This window comes from Diceros bicornis, chromosome 2 (assembly GCF_020826845.1).
Source record: "Diceros bicornis minor isolate mBicDic1 chromosome 2, mDicBic1.mat.cur, whole genome shotgun sequence".
Classification (NCBI taxonomy): domain Eukaryota; kingdom Metazoa; phylum Chordata; class Mammalia; order Perissodactyla; family Rhinocerotidae; genus Diceros; species Diceros bicornis.
This window is the reverse complement of record NC_080741.1, coordinates 92,351,422-92,373,213: the sequence shown is the minus strand read 5'-3', so window position 1 is coordinate 92,373,213 and position 21,792 is coordinate 92,351,422. Positions and strand designations below refer to the sequence as shown.

The 21,792-nt window shown below is 57.4% G+C and overlaps 2 protein-coding genes across 8 annotated transcripts in view; both read right to left on the bottom strand.

The window, feature by feature from the left end:
* Positions 1-2,676: 2,676 nt before the first annotated feature.
* On the bottom strand, positions 2,677-10,284 carry ABTB1 (ankyrin repeat and BTB domain containing 1). 6 transcript variants are annotated; one of them, XM_058566868.1, is made up of 12 exons: positions 10,181-10,284; positions 8,928-8,990; positions 8,779-8,834; positions 7,568-7,712; positions 7,234-7,393; positions 7,092-7,137; positions 6,590-6,706; positions 6,380-6,498; positions 5,986-6,084; positions 5,713-5,880; positions 3,351-3,551; positions 2,677-3,274 (listed from the first exon to the last, which is right to left on the bottom strand). In XM_058566868.1, exons 1-12 carry the CDS (start codon positions 10,234-10,236, stop codon positions 3,068-3,070), a joined length of 1,437 nt encoding a protein of 478 aa, XP_058422851.1. In that variant the 5' UTR covers positions 10,237-10,284; the 3' UTR covers positions 2,677-3,067. The 6 variants fall into 6 exon arrangements, with proteins under 6 accessions (XP_058422851.1, XP_058422852.1, XP_058422855.1 ...); XM_058566869.1 differs by having other exon boundaries at positions 8,779-8,857; positions 8,963-8,990; XM_058566880.1 differs by having other exon boundaries at positions 3,190-3,274; positions 5,700-5,880.
* Positions 10,285-10,415: 131 nt separating this feature from the next.
* Positions 10,416-21,792, bottom strand: part of PODXL2 (podocalyxin like 2) — a 32,369-nt gene continuing 20,992 nt past the window's right edge. The window contains exons 3-9 of one of the 2 annotated variants that reach the window (XM_058566865.1): positions 21,171-21,526; positions 20,742-20,816; positions 19,857-19,931; positions 14,816-14,972; positions 14,150-14,211; positions 11,641-11,820; positions 10,416-10,899 (exon numbers count right to left, since the gene is read on the bottom strand). In XM_058566865.1, coding sequence (XP_058422848.1) covers positions 10,687-10,899; positions 11,641-11,820; positions 14,150-14,211; positions 14,816-14,972; positions 19,857-19,931; positions 20,742-20,816; positions 21,171-21,526 — 1,118 coding nt within the window. In that variant the 3' untranslated portion in view covers positions 10,416-10,686. Of the gene's footprint in view, positions 10,900-11,640; positions 11,821-14,149; positions 14,212-14,815; positions 14,973-19,856; positions 19,932-20,741; positions 21,527-21,792 lie in introns of both variants that reach the window. The other variant, XM_058566858.1, reaches the window with a different exon arrangement.

Below are 21,792 nucleotides of genomic sequence, written 5' to 3'. Positions count from 1 at the left end.
TCGTGATGAACCAAATAACATCTTAAATAAAGACGGGCTCAGGATTACTGGTTCCCCTTTGCTTTCAGCTGCAGTGGGCTCAGCAGAGCGCCACACTGGCCTTGGCCCCCCTGCCCCTCACCGCCCCTCATCTTCAGGGGCGCCAGGCCAGCCCCACATCACATTTCATGCACCAGCTGTGACGACTTCCTTTCAATTGCTGCTTCTTTTGTCATTGTTCAGTTGATCTATTTTTCCATCTGTGAAAACTTGGGGGATGTCTTGAGTTGGGATAGAATGCATATAATATTTCCCCATCAAATGTATGGAAATATTTTTTCATTCAACAGTTTTTCTCTTAAAGGTAGGAACAAATTAAAGTTAAGTGAGAGAAAGATGTTTTCTTAATTCTAAAAGTAGTACAACCACCTATGAGAACTAAACACACGTCAGAGCACTCAACAGCTCACTCAGCAGCCCTCTTCAGAGCGACCCCGCACCCCCTGTGCAGACTGAAGCTGCGCTGACCGTCCTCAGGGCCACAGGAAGCTCCGCCACATCCATTTACTCTAACTTCCTTTCACGCTGACCACTCACTGAGGCTGTCTGCGTTGTTTCCTGTTTATTTGCAACACCGCACTGAACACCTTTGTCCATAAAGCCTTTCCCCACCTTAAGCTGAAAGCAGCTGTCAAAACGAGGACCAGGCACTGTGGTTCGGGAGTGCCCCGGGCCTGGCTGTGGTTCTGGAGTGCCCCGGGCCTGGCTGCTGGGGTACCACAGTCTGGGGCCGTGACGCTGGCCTCCAGCTCCTCCTGGGACGTGCACTTCACTGTTCTGCCCTATCAGTGACCAGTAAGGCCTGGGTTCAAAAGTGTTTTCCCTTAATCCCCTCACTTATGTTTTCACTTAAAATCTGCTATAAAACAAACTTCAGACGATTTCAAATAGTTCTGTAAAAAGATGGGTTTGATGTACTAATTCATTTTCCCCTAATACCTATTAAAAGAAATGCATAGCAATGAAAACAGTTTTTCATGTTTCAACCTCTCGTTGCACACTTTGGCACACGCAGGGTTAGCGTGTGGTCAGAGGTGAGACCTGGGCTCTCAGGCCACCGGACTGGCCCGCGCTTCCTGCCTGTGGGCCCCAGGGCAACTGGGGTGAGCTCAAGGACGCAGTCAGCCCGTCACTCCCTGGGGCACCTCCCTCTGGGGGCCCAGCACGTCACAAACACACCAGGCTCACTCCAGCGGTGCTGTGCAGAGCACTTCACAAGTGGAAACTCAATAACTCAAGCAGGGAGGGAGTCACTACCGGAGCCATCCCCAATTTACAGACGGGCAAACCGAGGCACCGAGCAGTGACCAGGCAGCCAGGGTGGGAACTCGGGCCTCTGGCCCCAGACCTGGGCTCTGGGCATGCTGACCCCTCCAGTGTCAGCTGGGGCTTTTTCAGGCTCCCAGGCCTGTGCACAAACCCTGCTCCCCACCCGACAGGCTCTCCCGTGGCCCTCCCCCATGCCGATCACCCCTCCTCCCTGCCTGCAGCCAGCTTGTTCAACCAACACTCATCCTGTTCATTCGGACCTTACACTTTCCCCCACGTGACCAACACGCCAGCCCAACATGGATGAAATGCACGGGGGTGGGGGGCAGGTCCCCACAGTTCTGGAAAATGACAAGAGTAAAAAGGCATGAAGGGCCATGGGACAGCTGCGGGGAGGCCCAGCCACCCGTAAAGGACTGTGAAGGACAGTGAGGCCCCTCTCCTCCAGGGCTGTGCGCGCCTGACTTTAACGGCGCTGCTCCCAGGGCAGAATATAGCCAAGAGGGCTGCGGTACTGGCTGCCAGGGCCTCAGGGCCCAAGTGGGGGTGGCTGCAGGCCTGAAGGGCCTGAGAAAGCCACCTCTGACCTCCCCTAATAATATCACGGCCCCTGCAGGACAGGCCAAGAGGGTCCCCTCCAGGGAGGAGGCAGGCCCTGGGCTGAGGGAAGATGGAGCTTCAGTGCTCAGCCTCCTCCTAGGACGGGGCCCACCACAGCCAGCAGCCAATGGGGTGGGTGTGGAGGGAGCCGGGTTGGGGCTGGGGTCTCCGGGCCTCCTCCCAGCCCTTCCACGTCTCTGCACCCACTCCTCCCTGGCCGTAGTCCTGCAGCTGCGGAGCAAGCTGCTGCCGGGCTGCCCGCTCCCTAGCCTCAGTCCCTGCACATGCGAAATGCAGGGTGGTGAGGGCTACACGCCACAGCTGTACGAACAGCCTTTGGTATACAGCAGGTGCTCAGTGAGTGCTAGAAATATCTATGACTCAGAAGCCAGAGACCAGTCCTTACCTGGTGTGAGAGGGAAGCAGCTTCTGTGGCCACCCTGTCAGCCCTACCCTGCTAAACCTCCCCCAGGGCCAACGAGGGGGGCAGTGGGTCAGTCTGACTTCACCACGGGCAGCCCGTGGAGGGAGCTGTGCCTGAGGGGAGTCCCGCCTTCGCCATCAGAAGGGCTGAGCCCAGCTGGGAGGTTTCAGGGCTTCTACAGAGAGGGGCTGTCTATTCAGACCCACAGACGCAGGGCACCTCCAACCCCAAAGGGGCCCCTGCTGGGCACCCAACCCCCGGCCTTGATGAGGGGCCCCAAGGCCAGAGCTCCTCCGCCTGCCCCTCCCCCATTCCTGCTCCTGCGCCCACACAGGTTCAGGCTCCACAGTGAATTCAAGCTTTATTGCCACACAGACCCTCCTGCTCCCTCCTGGCTGCCTCTGTGCCCCGGAGAAGCCAGCTCAGCTCGGGGAAGCAAGGCGAGCCAGGGCCGGGAGAGAGGGTGGGGTCGGGAGAGGTGCTGGGGGAGGGAGCCCCTAAGAGACCCCCAACCCAGGTTTCCCTGAGTGGTGCCCAGCCCCAGGGCCTTGGGAGCTGGTTTGTGCAGTGGGGGAGGGGGCTCCTCCAAGGTGACCCTCCCCCAGGCCCCCAGGAACACTGGGGGAGGGGAGCCCCACTGAGCCCCCTCCTCAGGAGTACAAGGAGCAGAAAAAACAGCTGTGCACACAGGCGACCACACGTGCTGTCCACCGGGAGCCCCTGGCCTGGCAGAGCTCAGCAGTCCAGGCCGATGGACACCAGCAGGTCCTCGAGCGCCCGGAGCCGCTGCTGCGCCTCCTCGATGGCGCTGTACGTCTGCACTGTGCTGGCCACGTGGAAGCGGATGTCGTCCACCAGCGGGATGGAGTCCGTCTCCTGCCGGGCCGCCACGGCCGCTGCCTCTTCCTTCACTGCCTCGGCGAAGTCCTCCCGCTCCACCAGCTGCGAACAGGCTGGCTCAGGGCTCGCCCGCCCCCGCCCCCGGCCTGCCCCGCCCACCAAGGCCCCCAGCGCACACCTTCTCGATGACCTTGGCCATGTACTCAGTGCACTGGTCCTCGAGGCGGGCCAGGCGGAAGAGCTTGGCCACGCGCCACACGCCCACCACGCTGTCCTCGTCCAGCAGCTGGGCCAGGCTGCGGCCGCACAGCCGCTTCAGGCCCGGCAGCAGGTACATGTCGGCCACACACAGCACATCGTAGGCTGCCTCGGGGGGCAGCTGCAGTGAAAGACGCGGGGAGAGAGGGTGCGCCGAGTCACCAAGGCCTCTCGGGCCTGGCAGCAAGGCTGGGACCTGCCAGGAGAGGGTGGAGGCTTCGGGCAGAACTCCCTACCCACACCCCCTGTGCTCGGCCCAGACCCCTGCAGGCGGCCACGGGACTGGAAGGGGCAGAGGAGACTGGGGTTCTCATGCCTGCGGCAGGGCCTTATGAGGAGAAAGCCTGAGCTCTGAATCACACAGACCTGGGCTCTGACACTCTAGCTGTGGGACCCTGGACGAGTCACTTCACCTCTGTGCCCCAGCGTCCTCCCTGTGAGGTGCAGACAAGCATACTTGCCTCAAAAGGCTGTCAGGGAAGTGAAGTTGCCCTTCAAAACCGAGGCAGGGACCCCACGAAGGATGGGTGAGCTCACTGTTTACCTGCTCCACCCCTCCAAAGAGGCTGTGGGATCTGGCACATACCCACAGTTGTACCCTGTGCTGGGAGAGACCCCGTGCTTAACCCTGTCCAGAGTCTGCAGGCAGAGTGGGCAGGACCTTCGGCAGCACATCACAGGCCACGTGCACTGTGCTGACTTGTGCCAGGCACACCACCTGCTCCACCACCACGCACGGTCATCTGCCCAAGACTTGAGGAGGTAACAACTATGGATCCCATTTTCTAGAGGGGGAAACTGAGGCACGGAGCAGTTGAGTAACTAGCCCAAGATCACACAGCTTGTGAGGGGCTAACCTAGTGTCAAACCAGGTTTGGAGCCAAAGTCCATGCTCTGAGTCATTAAGAGGCTGCCCTCAGGGTGGCAAAGCTCCTTCTGGAGGGGTCAGGATGGGCCAAGAGGGATGCTAGGTGGCAGGGGCCAGAGAGGACTGTGTCGCGGGAGAAATGAAGCAAAGGAGGTGGAAGCAATAGAGGCCTGAGGACCCAGTGGGCAGCGAGACCTGGGGAGGGAGCCCAAGCAGAGCGGCTGGCAGCAGCGGAGACTGTTACGAATAGGTGGCTACAGGAGGCGAGCGAGGGGCTGATGTCCCAGCCCAGCTTGTCCCCCATGCCTTCTCCCACAGCAAGAGAGGCTCAGCCAGAGACCACGTCTCCCTGCCTGCTTTGTAGGCAAGTGTGGCCACTGACCAAGTTCTCTCTCACAACATGAGAACGGGTGTGTGCAACTTCCACCGGGCCTCGTGCAAAGGAAGCTGCTTGCCCTGTCTTCCTCTTCCTCCTAAAGCATGAGTCAGCCTATACCCCAATCTCCTTGCGCAGAGGAGAACAACGCCCCAAGGTGGGGTGGGTCAACTATGGGCTGTGGGCCATACCTGGCCCTCTGCCTGTTTTTGTAAATAAAGTTTTACCGGAACGCAGCCACACCCATCATTTCTGTACTGTCTATGGCCGCTTTTGCACAATGGCAGAGCTAAGCAGCCTTACAGAGACCCTATGGCCTGCAGTATTTACCACCTAGCCCTTCAGAGAAAAGGTTTGCTGACCCCTGCCCTAGGGCATGCCAGGGTGACAAGATGGAGATGAGAACTTGGGTGCCAGCAAGCCGCCTGCCCTGGGACACTCACCTCAGACACAAAGGAGAAACTACTCTCCTCTTTAAGTCACTGTATTTTGGGGGTCTCTTTATTACAGCCAGGTGACCTTTACACACAGACACACACACACACCCGACACAGCACACCTTCGGCTCTAGCTGCTGCTGCCCACATCACCCTGTGTTAGGGATGCCTTGGGGCAGCTGAAGACAGAGGGAGACAGAGAGGACAGGGGACAGGAGGATCCAGAACTCCAGGAATTTGCAGCAATCCAGAGGCAGGAGGCTCAGGGCTCCCCGCTGTTGTGGGAATTCAGGGTTACTGTCCCCACCCACCCTGTGGCTGGAGAAGTTAGAGACCCCACCAGGTGGCTGACACTATGTCCCCAAGAGTCACGTGCTCATGACGTGGGTCACTCATTCCTGCTCTGAAACCTATCAAGGCCCCCTCTGCCTGAAAGAAAAACCAAACGTGTCCCACACTCCCTCTCCAGCCTCCTGGGACACCTCTCCATAGTGCAATCAGGACCTGGGCACTCCGAAACCTCCACGTGTCCCTGTGCAAGCCTGTCCCGACGGTCATGCCCCACCCCGCCAGGTGCACACAGCGCGCCTGAGTGCCGCACCTCTGTGTGGTTGCTGTACATGTAGTAGAGTATGTGGGTGAAGATGTCGGGCGAGATGCCGTGCAGGGTGATGGCCGGGAGGCCGCCTGAGGCCTCCAGCTCCTCATTCTCCCGAAAGTGGTCATCCAGCAGGGCCCGGAAGTAGTCACTGCGGCCGCAGAAGAAGGCCTGGGGAAGACTGGGCTCAGGAAGGGCGAGGGCCAGGGCTTGTGCCCGGAGGAGCTGACCAGGGACTTATGGGAGGGAGCCAGGGACCGGGGGAGGGGACGGCACCTTGTGGCAGAGGAAGCTGCAGCCGTCGACCCGGAAGCAGACGTCAGGACAGCTGTTGAAGCCGTCGGGGCAAGGGAAGGGCAGCTCCCCAAGGTCACCCTGCGGGACAGGAGAGGAGGTGCCATCAGGGCAGGCAGGAGAGGGGAGAGCGGCTGGCCCCACCAAAACCCTAAGTCTAACTTGATGCAGGAGGGGTGGACCGCAGCCCCATCTGCAGATTTCAATATAAGACAGACAACACAAAAAGTAAGCCACCAAGCTCAGGAAACAGAAGGGACTGGCTCCAGGTCACAACAAGGAACTGAACCCAAGTGTGCAGGGCTCGCCTATCATAGCCTGTCCCCAGACACCCCTCCTGCCCACCAGGCCCAGCCCCAGGCAGCCGTGCGCTTACGCGGAGCTCAGGGGGCAGGGCGCAGTCGGCCAGCAGGGCCATGTCCTCCCGGAGCCGGGGGTCTGCTGGGGGGGGCTCAATGGTCAGCACCTTCACGCACGTGCCTGGCTTGGATGCCACTGCAGAGGGGAGAGTGCAGCTTCAGGAGTCAGGTTGGCCCTGCCCTGCCAGTTCCCATCCAAGGCCCTGGACCCCGAAGCCTGGACGCACCGAACTCGGACACCTTCTCGCACTTGGCCTCCAAGTCGCTGAGCAGGTCCCACAGCTGGCACTGCTTGGCCAGGCGCTCGCAGTCACTGACGTGCTCCACGCCAATGTCTAGGCGGCCTGGGTGCAGTATGGGAGGTTCAGGGTCTGATAGGGGTCCTCAGCTGTCCCCAAGCACAGAGTCTCCTAGAAGGTGGTCCTTCCCAGCCAGCCACTTGGCTGCAGGGCTGGGACTCCTGGGCCTACTTGCTGCCTTGGTTTCCCCATCACGAGCCACTGCCTGAATTCTACAGGCCCCAGGACAGAAGAGACAGTGCTCAGTTTGTAGGTGGGAAAACTCTTCCTTAGCAGACACACCAGTTCACTGTCTCACAACCCAACCCAGGAGGCAGCTGGAACAGACGAAGCACCCGGGGTAAAAGGTTGGCCCGAGGCTACACCTGGGTCTTCTGCTGGACAGAAGCGTAGCCCCTCCCTGTCCACCCCACCCGGGCCTGGGGGTCACCTGTGTACAGGTACTGCAGCAGGGCCCCAAAAGCCACAGGGTTGATCTGTGGGCAGAGACAGCAGGGAGGTAAGATCAGAGGCAGCGGCCCAGCACAAGCCCCCTGCTGTCCCTCAGTCCCCACCCCCAGGGAGGGACAGACCAGGGGGTGCCTGAGGATCACAACACTCTTGCCCTTCCATTTGGTGTCCAGCATGTTAGCAAAGTAGGCACTTCGTGCACCCAGGATGCAGCGATGCGCCCGGAAGGGCTTCCCGTGCACCACGAAGACCACGTCGCTATGGAAGCCCTGCTCCAGAAGCCTGGGGAGGGGCAGGTGGAGGGGGTGCTCAGAAGAGCTCCTCCCCTCAGTCTCAGCACTCCGGTCCCCCATCCCACCCCAGCAGGAGAGCCCTCAGTCCCATGCAGGCCACACTCCCCGCAGACCCACTGGGCACCAGGCTGTGCGGCCCCCTGCACACTGCGCTTCATCTCACCGCTGCAGGAAGTCATCGTAGTAATCCCGCCTCCTGCAGGAGGCTGTCACCTGCTTGTAATCTCGCAGGGCCCGGCGGATGGCATCACTCAGCGCCCCATAGAGGCAGCGCTCGCCATCGAAGGTGTTGGCCTCGCAGCGGGCTCCTGGGGGCAGCAGGGCTCCCCAGTCAGCAGGGCCCTCGGGCTGGACACTGCAGCTGGGGAGGGACCTGCTGGAAATCCTGATCTCCGTCCCCGCTCCCCACACATGGCGCCCGTAAGCCCTGGAAACCCCTTCCCAAACTACCCTGGGCCCTCTCTGACCCCAGCATCCTCCCTGCCAGGGCCTAGGCACACCTGTGTACACTCACACACATACATATTCACTCACACATACCACAGACTACACAGAACAGCAGGCTCGAGGCTGGCCCTGTTCTATGCATCAGGGACACGGCCATAAACAGACAAGTCCCTGGCCTCACTGAACTGAAACTCCGGTGGGGCAGAAGGACAATAAACAGCCTAACTGTTTGAATGTCAGGTGCTATGAAGAAAACGAAACAGACAAAGAGTGACAGTGGTCGTGGCTGCCACACAGGGAGGTCATGGAAAGTCACTGTGGCAGTGACAATGTGCAGAGACCTGAATGAAGTGAGGGAGTTGGCCAAGCACAGAGCTGGGAAAGACCAGTCTAAGCTGGAGGAACAGCAAGTGCAAAGGCCCTGAGGCAGGAGCAAAGTTGGAGTGCTGGAGAGCCACAGGAGAGGCCAGTGTGCCTGGAACAGTGAGCACACGGGACAGCCAAAGGAGGCGAGGCCAGAAGGGAAGGAGGAGATCATGCAGAAGCTCACTAGCACGGCAAGCCATTCTGGTTCTATGCTAAATGCAGTGGGAAGTCGCTGGAGGATTTTAAGCAGATCAGACTTCTTGTGAGGACCACCTGGCTGCAACATGGAGAACAGACTGTCGTGGGGCAAAAGGGACAGCCACAAGACCAGAGAAGGGGCTGGCACTGCACCCAGGGAGAGATGCTGGAGCTGGGCTGGGTGGTGGCAGTGGAGATGGAGAAGTGGACAGAGCAGAGAATGGGTTCTGCAAGTAGAGCTGACAGTGCCTGCTGATTGGGTGTAGGGTGAGGGCAAGAGAGGACTCAAGGCTGCCTGCAAACGCGGACAAGCCGCTGAGCCACGCACACGTGCACACACACCACCCCTGCCCCTCCTCTCACCATTGGCCAGAAGGTAGAGTACCAGCTCCTCGTGCCCACAAAGGCAGGCATAGTACCTGGGGGAGGGAAGGAAGGAGTACTGGGAAGCAGTGGTCAGGACTGGAGGGTCCAGCCCACCCACCCTGCCCACCCACCCGCCTGGCACTCACAAGGGGGTGCTGTCCCACTTGTCCCGTACATTCACCTCCACGTCTCGCTGCTCCAGCAGGTACCTGGGCAGGGAGGAGGTCACAGCCCGGGTCAGAAGAGGTTCACAGTCTAGGAGAGGAGACCCATAGAAGGGGAAGGAGGAAAGACACCCCTTTTGGCTGAAAGAAGCCTCCCCCAGGTGAGGGCAGGGGACAGGCAGCCCAGAGCAGGAAAGGCATTCCACACAAAAGCAGAGCGCAGACAGGGTGTGGAGGGGGCATAAGGCCGCCACGAGCATCAGAGGCCAGGCCCAGAGCTGAAGAGGCTGAGCCTCTGGCCTGAAAGCATTCGGGAGGGAGGAGCAGGAGGAGGTGATTCCGCCTCTGCTTCTGCCAGAGTCCGCCCGCTGCTAGGGGCAGCAGGTTGGCTGGGGCAGACTGGAGGTAGGGAGACCAAGGAGGAGGCTGCTGCGGGCGTCCTGAGGGTGTGGAAGGGTGAAGAGAAGTGGACCGATTCCAGAAAGCATAAGTCAGGACACATGATAGCTGACGGAAAGTGGGAGATGAAGGGGGTCATCATGGATGGTGGTGAAGCAGTTCACGTTGCACGCGGGAGTGCTAAGTAGCATTCCGCTTTGGGGGTTATCAACTAACTCCGAGGTGGCACCTGATGCTGGGCAAGGACCCAAGGAAGCTGTGGGAGTAAGGAAGCCTGGGACTAGCCCAGGAGAGGTCCGAGTGGTGGGTCAAGACTAGGGAATATGGGAAGGAACAGCCACGGAGGAAAGGCGCCCCACGTCCCAAAAGGGCACACCCTCCCTTCCCGTCTGGCCCACACAGTTGCCGATTTCAGCGCCAGGTTTGCTTCACTGCGTTTAGGAGTTTCCGAATCCCCGGGAACCAGAGGCCGATTGTGGGCTCTAGGTGTTCCCAGCGGCAGATCCAGAGCGCATCAGAGACAGAGGCCGCGCCGGGAGGCCGGCCTCTCGGCCCCGAGCACTCAGACAAAGACCCTCCTCTTCTCTCCGCCCACTTCTTCTCCAGCCTTCGCGAAGCAGTCCTCTTCTCCGGAAAGTCCCCCGGACCCCGAGAGGAAATCACCGCCAGCGCCCCTTCCCCGCCGCGGCCCCCTTCGGAAGGCTGCCGTGGCCCCCGGCGCCGCCCGGGCGCCTGTCGGGTATCTGCGGTGCGTCGGGCGCCGGGGCCGAAACAGCCGGGGCCGGAGCGCTCCCAGGGTCCCCCTCCCGCGCCCCCCGGAGCTGCGGGGTCCTCACCGCACTCGGCCCACGTCCCCCTTCCTGCAGCTGGCGAAGAGATCGCTGGTGTCCATGGCGCGGACGGCTCGGGCCCGGGCCGCACGACCTCCGGCGGCGCGCTCCGGCCGGATGTAAACACGCGCGGCCCCGCCCCGCCCGGCAGCGGCGCCTGGCGCCCGGAGGACCCGGCCGCGCCGCCTCCCGCGCCCCCCCACCTCGGCGCCCGAGCAAGAACGAGTCGGGCAGGCGGACGGGCTGAGCCCGGCGTGGCTCCGGGCGGCTTTAATGGGGGTCCCGGGGCGCGAGAGCACCGGCCCTTCGGGGCGTCGGGTGGGAGAGGGGAGGGCTGTGCGACTGTTCTGCGAGTCGTTAGGAAGCGGGGGGACCCCGCACCGAGGGCGGGACTGCGGGGGAGCGGCCGTCCGCTCCGGGCCGTCCTGCTCCTCCCGGCGCGGCGAGGGCGAGGCCGCGGGGTCGCAGCGGCCCGGAGCCGCCAGGCGGGGGGGGGGGGGGGGGGGGCGCCCTCACAGGTGCGTGTCCTCCTCGAACACGTCCGAGTCCTCGGGGTCCCGCTTGCCCCCCGTGAGCGCGCTCCAGCCCCCCGGGCCGTTGACGGCCCCGCCTCCGTTCAGGCTGGGCTGCTTCTCCTGCATCTCCGACTGGCTGTCGCTGGCCACGTCCAGCGTGGGGTTGTCGTGGCAGCCGTTCTCCACGAAGCGCAGCTCCTCGCCGTGCGACTGCGGCGGTGGGAGAGGGCCGCTGGGCGAGCGCCGCCGGCCGGCCCCCACCAGCCCCAGCAGCTTGCAAGCACGCGCCCGCTTGACCGGCCTGTGCCCTTGACCTTGAGGGAGTCACTTCATTGTTCCTTCCCTAGTCTGTAAAACCTTACACAGGGAATCCCCAGGGGACCCTCCACAGATGGCAGTGCCCTGCTGTTCTGTTCCCACAGCTCAACTCCTTGCTTAAAATAATTCTCCTGATCCTTTGCACTAAACAACCCTGTGGCCCCCCTGATATCTCTGATTCCTCCCAACAGCCCCCTTACAAAGAGACTCCAGGAGACTCCCAGGAAACGTGGCAGCTGTGCCCTGCCCCCTCCTTTGGGAGGAGCCTTCAGGCTGCTGGAGCCTCATCTTAACGCCTGGGGACCATCAACCCAGGGCCTGTCTCTGGGGAGACATCCAGATGATTCCAGGAGGAGCTGGTGCCATGGAGGGCCCCTGTGGGTGAGGCCAGCATCCCAGTCCCCTGCCTCCATCACCTATCATGGGGCCAGCACCCTGCAGGGAGGGGCAACTCCAGGGCAGGCCCCGCACAACTGGCTTCACCTGCAGTACTCCATCCCAGGACAATTCCTGCCACTCCACCTGCAGATGAGGACACTGAGTCTCCAGATGACTGAGCGTGCTAGGCACTGCCTTCTCCACTGGCACCACCCCCAGCCCAGGACCCCTTGCCCGACCTGCCCCCACACTCACCACATGTTTGAGCTTGGGCAGCCGGCGCTGCCAGCAGTTGTAGAGCAGGCCCAGCACAATGATGATGACACAGATGGCGCCAATGACCACCAGCACCACAAAGAGCGTCCCATAGTCGCTGCGCACCTGGCTTGCCCGTGCCTGGCAGCTGCTTGTTGTGGAGTAGTTCTGGATGCCAATCTAGGGGGGCAGGAGGGGCCACGCTCCTCAGCTGAGGTCCTGGGGTGCCAAGGCTCCCCAGGGGGCCTGTGGGGTTGGGGCTCAGGGACAAGGACAGGCTTTGAGAAGGAGCTGGCACACTTGGCTCCTGAGGCTGTCTCAGAGGCCTGGACCTGAGCTCTTCAGGGACTCTCTCTGCCCTACCCTCATCCTGTTCACCTGAGGGCAGCTCCAACCCTCTCCACCCCACACCTCCATTCCTGGCCTCCCCTCACATCCCCACCATGGCTCTGCCCTGGCCCTGACCCTGCTGGGGCAGAAGTCTGGCTCTATACCCACCTGGTTGTGGCCCTAACTCCCCACTGAGTCTGGCCTCCTGCTGCCAGTCACCATCCAACCTAGATAGAGTCCCCACCAGTCAAAAAAAGAAGAGAAGGGCAGCTGGGATACCTTCTCTACACATCCTCCCCCGCACAGCACATGAATCAGGCCCCGGAAACACAGCTGCCGCTTCAGGGGTGGCGCTATTCTGGCCGTTGTGGGCCAGAGGCAGTGCAGGGGGTCTTGGGGATGGCCCACATCGTGGGCCACCCCCAGCCTCCTAGCTTCCTCCCTTTTACCACTGGAGCTGTCACCAATGGTGTTCAGCGACCCAGCGCCCTCCCACACTGCAGGCTGTCTTGTGGGCCTGCCTTCTCTGGCCAAGAGGCTGCTATGCTGCTACCGGGCCTGGCAGATACTCTCCTCACAAAGTAGCATCTCACGCAGAGGGGAGTGAGGAAGGTGAGGTGCCATCCTCATCAGATGACAGGTGCCAGGGTGAAGGTGCTGTCTACTGGCTCCCAGTGCAGAGACTTGGGAGCCCCCTTTCTGCCTTGGGCCCCCTTTCTAAGGCCAGGTATTCAGCTCTTCCTTGGTTTCTGTGAACCACCTGTATATTTCCAGTACTTTTCTCTATTGACTTTTTAAGTTATCAAGGGTCAGGTTTTCTTGCTAGATTCACCCACCAATGAACCTGCTAAATTTGCCCACTAATATACTTCCAAAGGCCCAGCATGCCTTTTGGTCAAGTCAGTCTGAATGAAGTGTCCAGTAAAGCCAGATAACCAGGGCCAGAAGAGACAGGAGGATCTGTAGAAAAAGGTCACGGCCGGCCCAAGTTTCTACCAGCCCCCCAGTGTTCATGAACCCAGAATTTCACAACTGGAATGGCCTCCGGCCACCTGGGCAGTGTAGATACAGCACCACGGTGAAAAGCCCAGGCTCCTGAATCACTCAGGCCTGGTCCCAAGCCTGGCTTCACCACTACTAGCTGTGCAATCTCAGGCACGCCACTTCCCTTCTCTAGGCTTCAGCTCTCATCTTAAATGGGGAACCAAAAGTACTCAGTACTGAGGGTGCCTTATTTAATGCTCACAACCCCTCGGGTGGCAGGAAGGGCCCAGTGAGAACCCAGCGCAGTCTGGCACTCGGTAAGCATGCAATATGCTTATCAAAAACAAACCACCTCTCCGCCCTGCACGTACTAGATAAGGAGGCAGGGCCCAGTCATGCACAGCTCCTCTTTGCTGTCAAATAATGCAGAGCCCTTGAGAAGGAAGAGGACTGATGACAGGCCATTGGGTTTTATAGTGAGTGAAAGTGGTTTTGGTGGCTGTCCTCAAGAAGGGAGGTGAGGAACTGTAGGTGCACCCCTTCAGGGAAGGTGGAATGAGGAGCGGGAGGACCAAGGGGCACAGATACGGCAGGCTGCACAGGAGGAGGGGTTGGCCAGCCTGTGTCCTCAGCCCAGGTCTCCAGGACCAGTGAGGCAGCCAGCCGACCGCACTGGCTCAGGGGTACCTCTCAAGATGGCAGGGCTGTCTCCTGTGCCCTGAGCCCCATCCCTCACCCCACAGTGGGCCCCCAGCTGGCTGGCCGAACGCTGACCAACTCCCGTCGGGAGTTGCCTAGTTGATGGTTTCCGAAGCATTCCCACGCCCCTCGTGCTTTCTCTTGTGGTTTCTGGAACTGCATCACGCTCTCCCATTCCACCAGGCTTCTGCACAATCCCACTGTCTGCCCAGAAAATTCCCACCTACCCATCAAGATCCCCCTCAGAGGTCCCCTCCCCTTTGAGGCCTCCCCTGACCACCACCCCCTCTGCGGCCTTCTACCCCTGGCCATCGCGTGTACTGTGCAGTTGGTAGTTAAGTGCTCACACATTCCATCTCTCCCAAGGTAACTGTGTCTTAGGAGACTGAAAAGAGGCACTGCCCAGAGCATGAGTCCATCTTTTGCTGCATGCACCCCATGGTGCAGGCCACCTCCCCGAGCTTGAAGGAGTGAGAGCATGTCCCCGTGCTCTTACCTCCACCAGACTCCTGCGGATGTCAGCCAGCATGGAAAGGACGTCTTGAGTGGGCACTACTCCTGGGGGGAGACACCATTGTTAGCACAGCCTTGGCCACCGCGGGCCCTGGCCCCTCAGACAGCGTTGGCCGGAGCTTCCAGAGTCTCGCTCCCTGACTCCTGACCACCCACAGACCTTGTGCCGCAAAAACTCCCACTCTCTCCTATACTTGCTCCCTACTGACTGACTTATTGAAAAGTATTTAGTGAATGCCCACTGTGTGACAGGTGTGACACTGGTGGTCACTTCCTCAGCCCCACACCACTGCACTCTGCTCCGCTCCATCCACCACACAGTGTACAGTGCCCATCTCAAGAACCTGTGATGAAACCACACCTCTTCCCCCTCCCGTTCCCAATGTTCACACCTTCCTCCCCTTCTCCAGAACCCAAGCTTGTCTATACTCCCTGACCCTAAACTAGGGCCTCTGACCAGTACCTCAACCTGCTACCCGAGAATTCCACGTCCAAAAGCCCTATCTGCGCACTTCCCCATGGCTCCGAGGGAGACCTCGCACGGCCCTCAGGAAACGTGGCTGATTTAGCACTGCCTCCCACTCGCTCCCTTCCTGGGCCCCCTGCAGACACGCCAACACTCCCCCTCGGGTGCGTGGTCCCTGCTCACCCTGCTCGCCCACTAAGGTCATTAGAAGGTGCTGCTCCTTCTCGCTGGGCTTGCTCAGGGAGATGTGCCAGTCCCCATGGCGGCTGCTGCCGTGGCGGGGCAGCACCTCCTCCACCAGGGCCAGGAGCTGCAGCCCCCGGTGCTGCCGGAACACCTCCTACAAGGGCAGAAAGAGAGCCTCATGCTCAGGAGAGGGCTCTACTGACCCCCTGTCTCTAGACCTAGCCCCCATTCCAACCTCTGCCCAGCGGCCAAACACTGGGACAGGCCATCTGGCTCAGAGTGGGGCGGCTCTGGTAGCTCTGAGGACCGCTCGAGAGCTGTGAGCTTGGCCTTGGGCAGCACTGCGGGAACGCCAAGATACACATCCACTTGTTGCCTGCAGGCATCCAGGTGCTCCTTCCTGCCCTGGCCTCTCACCATGAGAAGGGCGTGGGGCCTGGCCAGGGACACTCACAGTTGAGCTGGGAGGACAGATACACCCACATACAATGGCAAGTCCGGGAAGCGAGTGTGGAGAGTGTGAAAGACTACTGAAGACTGGTCATCATGCCTGAGTGTTCAAGTGTATAGTGCACGGGATGAATATACCGGGGGGCGGGTAATGGACCAAAAGATGTTCAAGGAGGAGAGGTGGAAAGCAGTCTAACCGCGCTTATCTCTTGCCTGTCACTGCAGAGATACGGCCCAAAGTTGGGGAGTCAAGTCTGAGTACTCTAATGGTGCTAGTGGTGACCAGAAGAACTAAAACACAGAGGGTTAACATGCTGACCCCCGGAAGCAGGCCTGGGAGTGTGGTAAGGGGTGTAAGGAGACTTCTTTCTCATCTGACACTGTCTTGTACTGTTTAGATTTTCCTGACCTTCTGTATATGTAATTATATAATTTAAAAACAAAAACAAGACGCTGGCACTGGACAGGAACTCAATGAGTGTCAGGAGCCCAGGTAGGGGCCAGGATGCTCCCTCTGGCTCACAGCCTGCCACTGTCCCTACCTCGCTCCATCTGGGAAGAGACACGCCCTTGGCCCTGTTGCTGCTCCCCATCTTCCTCCACCTCCGACCCGGCTCCTCTCCAGCAGCCTTCTCCCTCCTGTACCTGGGAAGTCACCAATCCCCTGCTCCCAGCAGGACACTGCTCTCCCAGCTGCTCAGCTCTCTCTGTGCAGCTGCAAGTCAGGGCTGCACGTAAGGCACAGGCATCACCAGGCTACCCCAGTGGATTCCTTGACACTCCTAGTCTCTTTTCTGCTAGAGCCCAAGCTAATGAGCCTTCCCTGGTTCTCATGCCAACCTAAAGGCCACCAGGGTGACTGAAGTGCTGGGCCTCTGTTCCTGGTTACCATGGCAAGTGCCAGGCACAGGCTTAAGTCTTGGCACTTAACTGGCCTAAGAGAAAGCCAATTCAGTTCTAAATCTGGAAGAAGACAGGTACCTGGTAATAGCCACATGCAGCTAGGAAAGCCTTAGTTCCTGAAATGGTTCTTACCTTCTTCACATGCATGTGTGCGTGCATACATGCAAGCATGTGTGCATGCATGTGTGTAGGGAAGGGGTGCACACCCACACCTGCCTGAGCACGGTGCATGCGGCCCCACTGCTTGCAAAAGAAGCACTCTCCTGGGCCGGTCCCGTGGCTTAGCAGTTAAGTGCACGCGCTCCGCTACTGGCGGCCCGGGTTCGGATCCCGGGCGCGCACCAATGCACCGCTTCTCCGGCCATGCTGAGGCGGCGTCCCAAATACAGCAGCTAGAAGGATGTGCAGCTATGACATACAACTATCTACTGGGGCTTTGGGGAAAAAAAAAGGAGGAGGATTGGCAATAGATGTGAGCTCAGGGCCCGTCTTCCTCAGCAGAAAGAGGAGGATTAGCATGGATGTTAGCTCAGGGCTGATCTTCCTCACAAAATAAATAAATTAATTAATTAATTAAAGCTGTTGTACACTTAAATAAATAAATAAAATAAAAGATATATTTCAGGAAGAGGAAGTTAAACTCAGAAGAAAGGAGTGGGGATGTGAGAAGAGATGTGAGCAAAGTAACTAATAAATAGATTTTTGTGTGTGTGAGGAACATCAGCCCTGAGCTAACATCCATGCTAATCCTTTTTTTTTTTTTTTGCTGAGGAAGACTGGCTCTGAGCTAACATCTATTGCCAATCCTCCTCCTTTTTTTCCCCCAAAGCCCCAGTAGATAGTTGTATGTCATAGTTGCACATCCTTCTAGTTGCTGTATGTGGGACGCAGCCCCAGCATGGCCGGAGAAGCGGCGAGTCGGTGCGCGCCCGGGATCTGAACCCAGGCTGCCAGTAGCGGAGTGCGCGCACTTAACTGCTAAGCCACTGGGCCGGCCCCTAATAAATATGTTGACAAAGCAAAATAAGCATTGATTGCTAATAATAATGACTAATGCTCAACATCACTAATCCTTAGAAAAATGCAAATCAAACCAATAATAAGATTCCACCTCACAGCCATTAGGATGGCCATTGTCAAAAAAACAGAAAATAACAAGAGTTGGTGAGGATGTGGAGAAATTGGAACCCTTGTCCACTACTGGTGGGAATGTAAAATGGTGCAGCCACTGTGGAAAACAGTATGGCAGCTCCTCAAAAAATTAAAAATAGAAATCACCATATGATGCAACAATTCCACTTCTGGATATACACCCAAAAGAACTGAAAGCAGGGTTTCAAAGAGATATTTTTGCACCCACAGTAATGGCAGCATTATTCACAACAGCCAAAAGGTGGAAGCAACCCAAATATCCATTGATGGATGAATGGATAAACAAAATGTGGTCTATACATATAACGGAATATTATTCAGCCTTAAAAAGGAAGAAATATTGACATATGCTACAACATGGTGAACCTTGAGAACGTTATGCTAAAGGAAAAAAGGCAGTCATAAACGTACAAATACTATATGATTCCACTTACATGAGGTCCCTAGAGTAGTCAAACTCATAGAGACAGAAAGTAGAATGAGGGTTGCCAAGGGCTGGGGGGAGGGGGAATGGAGAGTTAGTGTTTAATGGGGACAGGGTTTCAGTTTTATAAGATGAAAAGTTCTAGAGATGTGTTTCACAACAATGTAAATGTACTTAACACAACGGTGTACTTAAAAATGGTTAAGATGGTCAATTTCATGTTAGATGTTTTTTACCACAATAAGAAAATCCACCATAAAAAAATAATGACTAATTAGGTGGATATCAAATATTAAATGAGAATAACATACAAGACAAAAACAGGGAAAGAAGAACACAGCATTTTAATGTCTATGTGTTGTTTGGAAAGAGAAGAGAGACATTGCTTTAGACTTATGGTTCAAGTGTGCATACCCAGCATGGAAGGGTCCCAGGTACCCCTGTATTTTCCAATGAAAGTACTGAGGGCTCCTTGGAGAAATGTTGATTCCGGGTCTGGGGAGGGAATATACAAGATAAGCCTGGAACATCTTATTGCACCAGAAAGTGAGGAACCATCAAACACTAACAGGTTGGCCAAAAGGGCTCAGAATCCAACTCCAAGAGGCTTTCAATGGCCAAAGATGGGTATTTGAGCACCAATAAAAAAAAGAAAAACACATCAATTATGTTAAAACCCATCTGTTTATAATGATGCTGGGAAAAAGAAAACCTCATTGGTCACTTTTGGATTAAATTTATGTACGTACTTCTCTTTCCCTCAAACCCACTAAACAAGAGGAAAGAATTTTTTTAAGGTCTAAAACCACAGACAAAAACAGAACAAAACAGAAGAGGAGACAAGAGCAATAAAATCTGGACCCAGAAAGCAGATGGATGAGTTAGAACTTCCTGATTTAGCAAGCCCCAAAGAGCCGAAGCCTACGCCAAAATGGGCACAGCTGAGAAGAATCAGACTCACACTATCAAACTTGCAAAACGCTCCGGAATAAGCAGCACCGGTTACCTTTGGAAGGGGGGCTGAAAATGGTACTAAAAACAGGAAAACTGTTTGAAAGTCTGTTTAAGAAGCAGCTGGATCCCTAGTTCCTCTCCCCAACACTGCACAGCCGACAAATGTCCCTTCTCCTGGCAAAAGACTGAAAGTTTATTCTTTAACGAGGGTAAAATAGAGGGTCTTTGACTTAGAGGACACCGGACACTGCTGTGGGAGGGGGTGAAAATGAATAGATCTATGCACATATATTTCATTTTTTTTAAATAATTTTATTTATTTATTTATTTTCCCCCAAATCCCCAGTAGATAGTTGTATGTCATAGCTGCACATCCTTCTAGTTGCTGTATGTGGGACGCGGCCTCAGCATGGCCGGAGAAGCGGTACGTCGGTGCACGCCCGGGATCTGAACCCGGGCCGCCAGCAGCGGAGCACGCGCACTTAACCGCTAAGCCACGGGGCCGGCCTGCACATATATTTCTCATACTGAGATGCCCAGCCCTCTCCCCACCTTGGCTCCCAGAACAGGGACAACCAGCCCTTTACGCTCCCAGCAGGACAGAAGTTCCTTTTTCAAAGAATCTAATCACCCAGAAGGAAGGACCTAAAGATGCTTACATTAAAAATTTTCAAATGAAATGGCCCACCCAGACCACCCTCGTGAGAAGCCACAGTTAACAAAGCTCAAAGCTTCCAACCAGCTTTTCGATGGTCCTCCTTAAATAGCTCTGAACAAATGCCACCAGACATGTGAGGCAAGCATGCGTGTGAAAAAACTGAGACCGACAACTAACAAACAGGGAAAGCAACATATACAGGGAGAAAATAACTTTTAGAAAACTATTTCAATGCTCAGAGAGGTAAGACATTGCACATATGAACAAAATTATTCCTTTCAAGTAAAAACAGAGGGGGGCAAGAATGAAAGAGCCTTTAGAAATTTAAAAATATGAAAGCACGCTTTTCTTGGACGTTGGTGGGTGCTGGTTCATGCTAGCCCCTCTGACTCAAGGGCTAAGCCTTCCACCCTGTCCCTTGCCCTGGGCCCTCCCTCTGCACCCCCCTGCCCGCCCGCCCCATCCTCCCCTGCACCCCAGCCTAGCTCTGCACTCACGCAGTCTATGTTCTCCGTCATGTTCAGGATGATGTAGTTTTTCCCAGCCAGGTTGCTCCAGTCTTTGCAGATCACCTGTACGATGAAACAAAAAGAAGGGCACCAGTTACACAGGCATCGGAAACAGCACTGGGAGAGAGTGCGGGTGGAAACTCTGGGAGCAGCTGGAGGTGAGGGCCAGGTGTAGGTTGTGAGAGCTAGGTGGGAGCTGACAGTCTCTGCAAGGTGACAACCCAGGACCCTGCCCAAGGTTCACAAACCCAGATGTCTCCAGGGGCCAAGCAGATGTTTTCAGTGAGAGAAGGAGGCCAGGTGTGACACGGGAAGTGGGGGCCTGTGTCAAAGGGGTCAGACTGCAGGCTGCTTGCCCCAGCCGGAGGCCTTTAATGGCAAACTTGTGGGTCATGTTCTGCAGGCCAAACGAAAACACGCCTGTGGCCCAGACACGCAGGCCCCTTTCCCCCTTGTGTTGGGGGTGTAGGCACTGACTTGGGCATGTGCGCATGAGCATGCTGAGCAGGGGGAGATGAGGGGAGCAGAGGGCCACTGCACATGTGGTGGTGGGCATGGAGATGGAGTGGGGAGAGCGCAGGTCAGGGCCCCACTCTTGGTGGCTGTTGTATGCAGTCAGGAGGCCCAGGGTAGCAGCCGTAGCACCTGGATAAGCAGAACCTAGACCAGGGCACCGAGCTTTTCTGTGGCTTTCCATTTTGCATGTCGGTGTGGTGAGGACACCCACTGCTGAGCCATGAGGTGTGCATCCCCACAAGTTCTGCTGGGGTTCTACCTGCTGCAGAGGGGCCTCCATCCTCAGCCTGGCAAACCTTTGCACCACACTGTGCAGCGCGGGGATGGCTAGACGGCCTGCACGAGCCTCCCCTTTACCTGAGTAGAATCCCAGGGTGTTCTGGACGGAGCTTCGGCGGCCTGCCCTTCCCGGGGCTGCTGGCTGAGCTCTTCCTGCCCCAAGGTAGCAGAGGAAGGTGTCGGTTCCATGTCTCGGGGGGCCAGTGGGAAAGACGCTGAGGCTCCAGGGTAAAGGGGGTCTTCATCTGGGGTCTCAGCCCCGCTGGGAGCTTCTGTTTGAGGGAATGAAGCCAAGGACGGCACCTCCCCTTGCCTGCCAGCCCACCCAGCTGCTCCCACAGTGGCCTCCTCATCTGCCTCCTGAGGGGCCTCCAACTCTACCCCACGCCCTGTGGCTGGCAGCACTGTGCTCCCTGCCTCCTGGCTGGTGAAGTCCTGACCCCCCAGGGTCACTGTACTTGGGGTGACTGAGGGCGGTGGCAGGCTGGGCTCCATGCTGCTCCCCACCTCCACACCCGAGGAGGCCTGGTCCCCAGAATCTTCATGCCTGTGTTTGGCAGCCCCTGGAGTCTGGCTGCTGCCGATGGAAGAAAAGTCATGGACCTGAGTTTGGGCTTCTTCTTGGGATCTGTTCACAGGCAGCAGCGCCTCCTCTTCTTCCTCCTCCTCTTCCTTCTCTACCTCCTCCTTCTCCCTCTCCTCCTCCTCCTCCTCCTCCTCCTCCTCCTCTCCAGGAGCCATATGCCAGGGTGGCTCCACCAGGTTCATCTTGGGCAAGGGAGAGGGGAGGCTCGGCACCTCTTGACCCTGGCTGGTGTCTTCTATGGGACCTGCCTTCTCAGTCAAGTCTGGAAAAACGTAATCTAAGGACAGAGAGAGAAGGTTCATTCACTAGTTTAATCATTTGTTACTGGTTCAGTATTCACTGGGCAGATGATATAAAAGAACCACGAGACCCTCAGGAGAGGGGAGGTCATGTGGGAAAGGAGTGGGAAGTAGGCTGGCTAAGGGAGGGCAGACTGTCGGAGAAACATGGGGCAGGCTGGTCCTCATTTCCTTCATGATAATAAAAATGACACAAATCTGCTACTAAAATCCCATGAATACAGGAATGTACACAGTACAAGTC